General features: G+C 36.4%; 1 protein-coding gene across 3 annotated transcripts in view; it reads left to right on the forward strand.

Annotated features, from left to right (window-relative positions):
- slc6a8 (solute carrier family 6 member 8) overlaps window positions 1-5,661 on the forward strand; it is a 46,303-nt gene extending 40,642 nt beyond the window's left edge. Inside the window, exons 12-14 of one of the 3 annotated variants that reach the window (XM_058785830.1) lie at window positions 136-306; window positions 1,580-1,761; window positions 1,872-5,661. In XM_058785830.1, the coding sequence (XP_058641813.1) occupies window positions 136-306; window positions 1,580-1,720 (312 nt within the window). In that variant the 3' untranslated portion in view covers window positions 1,721-1,761; window positions 1,872-5,661. Of the gene's footprint in view, window positions 1-135; window positions 307-1,579 lie in introns of all 3 variants that reach the window. The other 2 variants (XM_058785831.1, XM_058785829.1) reach the window with 2 other exon arrangements.
- Window positions 5,662-9,783: the final 4,122 nt, after the last annotated feature.

Below are 9,783 nucleotides of genomic sequence, written 5' to 3' on the forward strand. Positions count from 1 at the left end.
AGGCAGTTTGAAAATCGAATGTAGGTCAAACTTACCTGAACAAGGTTAAAAATTCTATAAAAAGACCTGTTAGGCTGCTGCTCCTGTATTATTCAATTAGATTGTTGACTCTGATATTGTTCTTTATGTCTTCAGGGTATCTTCCTATTTCACCTGCTGAACTACAAGCCTCTGACCTACAACAATGTGTATGTGTACCCGTGGTGGGGAGAGGTGATCGGATGGTGTCTGGCTCTCTCCTCCATGCTCTGTATCCCCGTTAGCCTTCTGTACAAGCTCTCTGGAGCCAAGGGAACATTCAGAGAGGTTTGCACCCTTTCAACCTATTCAAACCACTGCTCTATTAGCCAACACATAAGACGTTTGGAGAGCATTGAACGAGTAGCTTTGTTTATGTGCATCTTCCAAATTCTGAGTAGCGGCCCCACAAACAACAGTTAGTGCAAACAGTCCAAAAACAGCAGTTTACAGTAGCCGTCGATGCATTGGAGTTGGACTATGGGTCAGTTACCTCACTGAAAAGCATCAGAATTACTCATGAGAAAGCGATGCGTGTATTTATAGTAACTAGGCTAATGGTTGTCATTCCTCTGCAGATAGACCACAATGCTTCACCCCCTCAATGTTTGCTTCCAAACACGCACTGAATACTGAATACAGCTGAGGTCTGTGGCATGTATGTGTCGGAAAACTAGCACAGGATGCTGGAGGAAATGAAAAATAATAGGGCTGTCAGTCAAATTAAATAGTAATTGTGATTAATCTCGCGCTTTTATAGTGCAGTGAGGAATTCCGTTACTTTTTAAGGAAGGAAAACTAAATGCTATTTCGGGGTTTAGCAATTTGTGAGGATGAAACTAGGAAAATATGCTGATATCTATAAAAGGATACAGGCCAGAGGGAAATTGCTCACTCAGACTAAAAACAATCAAATAATTGTTTCTCAAACTGCATCGCAGCAAACAAGAAATTTAAATTTTAGTCATTTTTTCTATATTTATATTTATCTTTATTTTATTTGATCTTTTATTTTATTTATTATTATTATTTTATTATTTATTTTAGTTGACGTGTTGCCTTATTGTAATTAAATAGTAGAGATGTTGTACTATTAATTTTAGTTTTAATTCACCTAAAACAAGGAACAATTGAATAAATCATAGTAACAAATTAAGATTTTTAAAGTCATTTTTATTTGTGTTTTTTTGTGTATTTGCAGTTTCTCATCTAATTTTTACATTTTATTACTGCTTCTGCTAACGAAAACCATGCAGAAGAACAACCGTACAAAGAATAAATCTGGGCCTGATTTATAAATGACTGTAATTTGCACGTGTGAACATGTTAACACTGTCAGTCCTTGAAAATAGTGTGGGAAAACCTGCTGACACACTGAATGGTAGTGTCAGCACAGATTTGTTGACAGAAAGCTTAGTCTGATTGTCATTAATTGTAATTCTCACAGCTACAGTAAATGACTTGTAGTTGTCTTCTCTAAACTTGCTTGATTTTATTCAGAATGCATACATTAGGACTACATGAGCTGCTTCAAATCATTATGTGTTTTGTTTTTTTGCAGCGTTGGGAAAATCTGACCAAACCGGTGTGGGGAGCCCATCACCTCGAATACATGGCCCCTGACACTGACATTAAAAGCCTGGCCTCTCTGTCTCCTGGAACGGAGGAGAACAAGGTGATCATTTTTGAGAGTGTTATGTAGATCAAAGGGAACCCTCCTAAGGCAAGCTGGTTGAAGAAATCGTCAGTATTTTTTTTTTTCTTTTCATTTTTGACATTTGATGGAATTCTGCATCATCTTACAGTCTTAAAACAGCTGATGGAAATTGACAGTTACATTTTGTTTCATACAGATCCTCTAGCAGATGCTCTTCCTCTTCCACCTGTTGAAACTGCAAACTATATAAATGAAATCATTTATCAGCATGTCTTTGGAGGGGACAGTATAGTGTAGCCTATAACATTATTTCACAGAGCGGCAGAATTCCCACAGGCCACTTTCCTGACCGTGATATGGGTCTCTTTGCACTGACACGATAATCAAATCTGAGCAAGAAGCACATGGTTAAAATGAAGCAAAAGGGAAAAAATGATCTACAAATGCATCCTTGACTTAAACTGGCCCAAAACGCATATACACACGATAATCTCAAATTCATAAAATCTAAATTCGTATAAACGTACGCTTCAATAAACAGTGTTGCATTTAACTGATCAGCAAAAATAGATACAGATTTAACAATCAAACTAAATGTCTTTGCAGATTTCATGTCAATAAGGCCACATGTAGTTGCCAAATGGTGAAAAATCATTTCTCTAGCTTTCTTTTTGATGTGTCTTCATCTGAGACAGGTGACCTCAATTCCTGCTGCGTGATATCACAGCGTTTACTGTAAGTGCCAAACAGAGCGTGACTTCCCATCTCTGCTCAGGCTTGTCAGGAGATGGTTTTGGTTGCCATAAATAAAATCAATATCTTCCTAGTTCATCTGAAATGTACCGTGTGCTCGATCTATCATGTACATCAAGAGATGCATGTTTGGAAACATCTAAAGAGTTTTGAGCAGACACAGGCAGGATTTCAACTGAAGAAGTGGCACTTTCCTGAAGTGCTTGTGAACCAAAAGTTGCATTTTGTTAAAGACTGAATTGTTAAAGTCAACATGAAACATCCATTTTTCAGAATGCAATTAATCATTTATCCAGTATTACTCTGAATAACATCACTTTACTGAATTAAAATGGGCTGCAAGCAACGTTTCATGCCGACTTTAATTAGAAGTTTACAATTTTAGTTTCAGTTCTATATTTTGAGTGCCAGTGTTAAAATGAGCTCTAAGATTTTTAGTTTATGATTTTAAATCATAATGGAAACCAAAGTCATTTTTTAAAAAATGCAAAAAGCAAATAAAACATTGTAAGGTTTCATGGAAATGCATATTATCATAAAGATTCCTCTAGCTTTAACAATTCAATAACAACTACAGATAGTAGTAGGAATATAAGAGATAAATGAAAAGACAACGATTATTCAAACCACAATTTGAAATGTTTTCCACCTGGTAGAAGCACGTTTTTTAATTTATTTTATTTTATTTTGCCAATGTCAGGTGCAGAACGTTAACTATCCGAGAGGAGATCTTGATCTCTGTTGTTCTGCTGTAAACACATTGCAGTTTTTGACACATAGTTGCCAAACTTTGCCTTTATTTGTCTTAAGTTGAGAACCCATAGACAAATAGCCAAGACTAAACCAAGACAAACTGGCCTCATTCTGACCTGTGGGAATTCTGCCCTGTAGATAATCAACTCAAACACTAAATCATTGTGACATCTTAGATCTAATCAGAATGTACAAATTAGACTACATAATGTAAGGCTTCAGAATACATTTGCACATTGTTGTAAAATAATCTGCTAGCACTTTTTAATCGTGTTAGAAAGTTTTTTTTTTCTTGTGATTTACATACTGTAAAATAAATCAGAGATTTATTTTGTGAAGGCTATTATTTTGCTTATATGCATATAAATATAAATACATATTGATATTTGTGTGTTATATTTTAACGTTTGATGCTGTATGTACTTTTGATAAAGATGATAACATGGAGTGGGAATTCTTAGTGAAATGCTGCAAAGCAGTTGCCGGGAGGCATATGAGACAGATAGCACACAAACTTTGTTTTATTTGAAATATCAAGTGCTGCAGTTGTTAAATGTTTTAGATTGTGTGTGTAAAACTCCAGTATTTTCTGCTGACCACCCAGAATCCAGCTCGATTTGGTTTTCATTCAGCATCTACATTGGATAGGCTGTTTACCTTGTTTTGGTTATAATTTAATCTCTCACTGTAAAATACCCATAAACCAAGTCTATGATTTTGAGGAACACTAGAACATTTCCATTAAAAAAACACATTAAGCAGTTTCCCCCTTAAATGGGTTTATACATGTGTGTATATATATATATATATGCTGTCAACGATTAATCGCGATAATCGCATCCAAAATAAAAGTTTTTGTTTACATAATATATGCGTGTGTACTGTGTATATTTATGTATATATAAATACACACACGTGCATATATATATTTCAGAAAAATATGTTATGTTTATATATTAAATATATTTATATATAATATAAATTATATAAATTTATTTTATGTAAATATTTTCAAAATATATACTGTATGTGTGTGTATTTATATATACATAATAAATACACAGCACACACATATATTATGTAAACAAAAACTTTTATTTTGGATGCGATTAATCGTTTGACAGCACTAATCATAAAATATGTCCATTTTAGTGGCACATTCATTCATTCCCATAGAGTTGAACATGCCTTTATGACTGTCTGTAGAGAGAATGAAATGATCTAAGTGCCCCTCAGACATCTGAGGACTAAGTTAACCTCCTCATCGCTTCAAATTTAGAGATACTGGTTTACCAAAGGCCTTAATCTTTAACCATTTAGTCCAATTTGACTTAAAGGAATAGTTCATACAAAAATGAACATTTGCTGGAAATTTACTCACCATCAGGCCATCCAAGATGTAGATGAGTTTATTTCTTCATCAGAACAGATTTGGAGAAACTTAGCATTACATCACCAATGGGTCCTCTGCAGTGAATGGGTGCCGTCAGAATGAGAGTCCAAACAGCTGATAAAAACATCACAATAATCCATACCACTCCAGTCCATCAATGAACATCTTGTGAAGTAAAAAAAAAAAAAATGTGTTCGTAAGAAACAAATCCATCAAGATGTTTTTAAATTCGGTTTTACGATTGTGATGCTTTGATCAGCTCTTTGAGCTCTTATTCTGATGGCACCCATTTGACAGCATCAACATGTTGGATGGCCTTAGAGTAAATTTTCAGCTAATTTTTATTTTTGGGTGAACCATTCCTTTAAACAAATCAAACACAAATTTTCACCATCAGAAAAATTCATTTTTTTCCATCCAGATAAGAGCCTGGGTTGGTCAGTAGATCAATTATTAAATAGTGTAGAAATGTTTATCTAGAAAAAAAATACATGTTAACAAAGTAAGAAAAAATGTTTTATGTAATTTCTTGTGCTCTGCCAAATGTTCTCGACAGTATCTTTTCACTGAAGGTTTGCTGAATGTTTGTCGAGCTATAGAGAGCAAAAATTACACAACGTCCTTAAAGGGAATGGTGAATAGCACAGTAGAATCACAGCTGAATCAATCTCAGAGTGCAGCGTGTTCATTTATTAACTCAATTAGCCTCTGTTTAATGATTCCAAAGACTTAGTTACAGATTCAGTAGAACCAAACAATAAAGCAGACCTCGAGAGGACCATCTAATGAGAGAGTCCAAAGCTTTGGGTGACGATACTGTCTTGAAACTTCACAGTTGACCTGGTAATAAGCTCATTGACGTCTTTCATTCTTGTGGTTTGTAACACACTGTGATGTAACCATGGTTGTTCATTTTTAACTCTAACAGTAGTAAAGCTAAGGTAACTGTACCGTGTGTGTTAGTGTCCCATCTAACAGGATCCCTCTCATGTAAGAAGGGCTTCATGCTCCACCACTGTGATCTTGTGCTGATCCACCTGCCCAAGTCAAAGCAACAAATGGCAATAAACTAACTCCATGAAAAATGTCTCATTGCAATTTTTTATTGTTGTCTCAAACACTGACCAAGGAGAAATTATACAGTGCCTTGCAAAAGTATTCATACCCCTTCATATTTTTTTTTTTTTTAATGTTTCTGCCTTATGTTAAGATTTTTTTTTTCTCACATCAATCTACACTCCATACACCATAATAGTAAAGCAAAAAACAGGTTTTTAACACCTTTGCAAATTTATTCAAAATAAAAAACGTAAAAATTATTCCATTGCATAAGTATTCATACCCTTATCTGGGACAGTTGAAATTTAGCTCAGGAGCATTCATATTACTTGTAGATGTTACTACACTTTGAGTGGCAAATTCAATTGAATGGGTATGATTTGGAAAGGCACACACGTCTTAATAAAAGATCTAACAGCTGAAAATGCATATTAGAGCAAAGACCAAGCCCTGAGGTCAAAAAAACTGCCTGTAGAGCTCAGAAACAGGTTTGCATCAAGCCACACATCTGTGGAAGAGTTCAGAAAAGAAATGTAAGCATGTAGTCTCTGTTACCCTTAATGGAAGTTTGAAACAACCAGGACTCTTCCTAGAGCTGGACTCCTGGCCAAACTGAGCAATTGATGGAGAAGGGCTTTGGTTAGAGTGGTGACCAAGAACCTGATGGTCACTCTAGTTGAGCTCCATGATCATATGTGGAGATAGGAGAAACCTACAGAAGGACAAACATCACTGCAACACTCCACCGATCTGGGCTTTATGCTGGTGTGGCCAAACTCAATCCTCTCCTCAGTGAAGACACATAAAAACACACTTGGAATTTGCACACAAAAAAAAGCACCTAAAGGACCCTCAGACTGTGAGAAACAAGATTCTCTGGTCTGATGAACCTTAATACCAAGCATCATGTTTGAAGGAAACCAGGCATTTCTCATCACCTACAGAGTACCATCCCAAAAGTAAAGTGTGCTGGTAGCAGCCTCATGCTGTGGGGCTGTTTTTCAGCGGCAGGGACTGAGGGACTCGTCAGAATAGAAGAAAAGCTCAATGCACCAAAATATAGAGGTAGCCTTAATGAAAACCCAGTCCAGAGCATTCAGAACCTCAGACTGGGCAGAAGGTTTACCTTCCAACAGAACAATGACCCTAAGCACACAGCAAGAGTGGCTTATAGACAACTCTATGAATGTCCTTGAGTGGCCCAGCACAGCCTGAGCTTGAACCCAATCAAATATTTCTGGAGAAACCTGAAAATGTGTGTCTGCCCCCATCCAACCTGACAGAGCTTGAGAGGTGAAGGTAATTGCCAAATGCTGATGTGCAAAGATTGTCACATCAAACAAAAAAGACTTCAGCTAAATATTTAGTTAATGGTATGAATACTTATGCAATGTACTTATTTCAGTTTTTTATTTTTAATAAATTTACAAAGTTGGGACAATTCTGTTTTTGCTTTGTCAGTATGGTGTATGGAGTGTAGATTGATGTGTGGGGTGTGGGAGTAATTTAAACATAAGGCAGCAACATAAAACGTGAAAAAAATTAAGGGGTATGAATACTTTCACAAGGCACTGTATATATATATATATAAAATATTTATACTATAAGAGCCTGATTTATCAAATGTGCAACTCAATTTTTTAGATTTTGTCAATTTTCCACCAGAGTCTAGAGTAGATTCATATTAATTTACATTGGCTACATTACATTATAGCAGTGGTAGGTATTTGATGGACACTATAATAAGCATTGCATTGCAGTGCATATTTATAAGGGCTGTTTGAGTGAAGATCTTAGTCAAACCACATCATTTTTTCCTGGCGGCGCAGTTGTTGTCTGCTGCAGACCTGTTGGCCAGGAGGGCCGGTCATGATGTTCATGCGGTTCAGACTGGTTTTTAAAGACAAATGCCAGTTTGTCAGGAGAGCGCAGCTGCCATATTAAGCCGGGCTGCGGCTGGCAGAAGTTTGTTGACTATGTTTAGCTGAGCTACTTTGCTCTATTTCTGCCCAGAGCCTGAAACAGATGGGCGTTCAGTCCTGAAGCACAAAAGCTGAAATCAGCTCCCACTCACATTTAAATGAGCAAGTAAACACTGGTGACACTCAAAAACAATGATGGATTACAGCTTGAAGCAGTTTGCACAGTAGAATTGGGTTGAATACTAAATTTAATATTACCTTAGTAGGCCTATAATACGCTACACTGGAAAGAAAAAATGAAGTATAGAAAAAACTTTTCTCAAAAATTGCTAGTAAATTTCACAAATAATTACAAAAACATCTGTCAGTAACTACGGATGCCCGTTTCTGTCACGGAATTAAATCATGAGGTGACTTTTTATCTTACAGTTCCAACAGGCTATTTCAATGTAATTTCTGAGCTAGGCTAATTTATTTTTACCTCGATATTCTGAGGTAAAATTTTATACTTTTTAATTTCACAATTCTGAGGAAAAAATTGTGAACTTTTTTTGCATCTTCCATAACACATTAAATGTCTAATTATTTTTAAGTAGAAACAGAGAAATAGTATTTTCTTTGTAAAATGTAATGCTCGAAAAGCATTTTTATAATTTTTTTCCAATTAGGCAGTAAGCACAATGAATGTAGATATTTTGTGTAAAAAAAAAAAAACAACTTGAATTTTGACCGCTTATACTGACAGAATATAGGTAGGCCTACTATCTGAGAGAAAAATTATGTGCATAGCGTGGATATTACGTAATATTCAATTATGTAATGTTTAAAAATGGAATGGATGAGTCAGTAATTGTACAGAATGCTTTGAATTACGATTGACAAAATCCAATATCCATCATCCGCTGTATACTAAGCTCATTTAGTAAACATGCCCCAAACAGCCTGATAACACAGTATTCGTGTAGTTTTGTGATAACACAAATATTTAGTGTGTGTTATTATTGCTAATATGGTGGGGTATCAAGTCTACCTCCTCCTCACTCGGTCTGTAGCACGTAGTTCACGACTCTGATGAGACTTTGGCCCAGACTCACAGTATGTAGACAGAAAAAAAACCAAGCAGTCATCTGCTTAATATCAACGGCTAAATAATTACCCACAAAATACTGTTCATAATTATGCAGGACAGTACGGAGGAAAATCCTGCACGGATGAGGTGCTTGCAAACTTTCAGTCTGACCTCATTTCAATGTTTTGAATCATTTAGCAAAGGCCAAATGAATCATTTAACAACTCGAAAAAGTATATGAAAAAGTTCTTGTTTTATAATCCAGTAGAGTTCATAAATAATTTAAGTGCATATATTTCCCCTTAATAAATATGTTAACTGAGCAATATCATTTTGGCATGCATACATTGCTAATTGACCAGTATGCTCTCTTGTGTCCACTTTGAGCTCATTTACCCTTACTGAGTACTGCCAGAAAGTATCATGTGTTTGAACTCACCTGAACCTGTGGGTCAGAACCAGTTAACCCTCAACACAGCAAAGACAGCTGACTTGACAGCAGCTTAAAGGGGTCATAGGATGCAAAATTCACTTTACATGTTTGAACATAAATGTGTGTTGGAAGTGTGTGTACACGTCCACCCTATAGTGCTAAAAATCCAGCCAGTGGTTTTTAAAATCCCTATTTTAAAATCTTCTTTCTGAAATCAGGCCGTTCTGAGATTCCGGTCACAATGATGTAGTTCTGCGCAGGCCCCGCCCACGATAGTCGATTGACACAGCAGTCTTACTTTAGACCCGCCCTGAGTGAACTGTGAGCGGTCCGCCATTGTGTCGACTCCGGTGCTGGGGAAGACAAGAATGACTCCTAAGCAATTGAGGCGTTTTGTTGTTGGATATAATAATGAACATAGCAGTCCTCATTTACTCCAGACATCTGAGCCGCTGAAGACGCAGAGGATTAACGTTACTTCCGTTTTTGAAGGGAATGCACCGATCCCCGATCTACATAAACGAGTTTATGTTCGTGGGCATCATTGGTGATCTAGCTTCATCTACAGAAGAAGTGAGTATAAGGGTTTTTATGAATCTTTGCAAATCGCCTTTCCTAATATATGCTAGTTAGCAAGTTTCGGCAGCTGGAGTTTATGGTCTGCTCGTCATCCCACGGAAGAGAGGGGCGGGGTCAACAGAGCTCATTAGTATTTAAAGCAACATG

The sequence above is a fragment of the Onychostoma macrolepis genome, chromosome 08 (assembly GCF_012432095.1).
Source record: "Onychostoma macrolepis isolate SWU-2019 chromosome 08, ASM1243209v1, whole genome shotgun sequence".
In the NCBI taxonomy this organism is placed as follows: domain Eukaryota; kingdom Metazoa; phylum Chordata; class Actinopteri; order Cypriniformes; family Cyprinidae; genus Onychostoma; species Onychostoma macrolepis.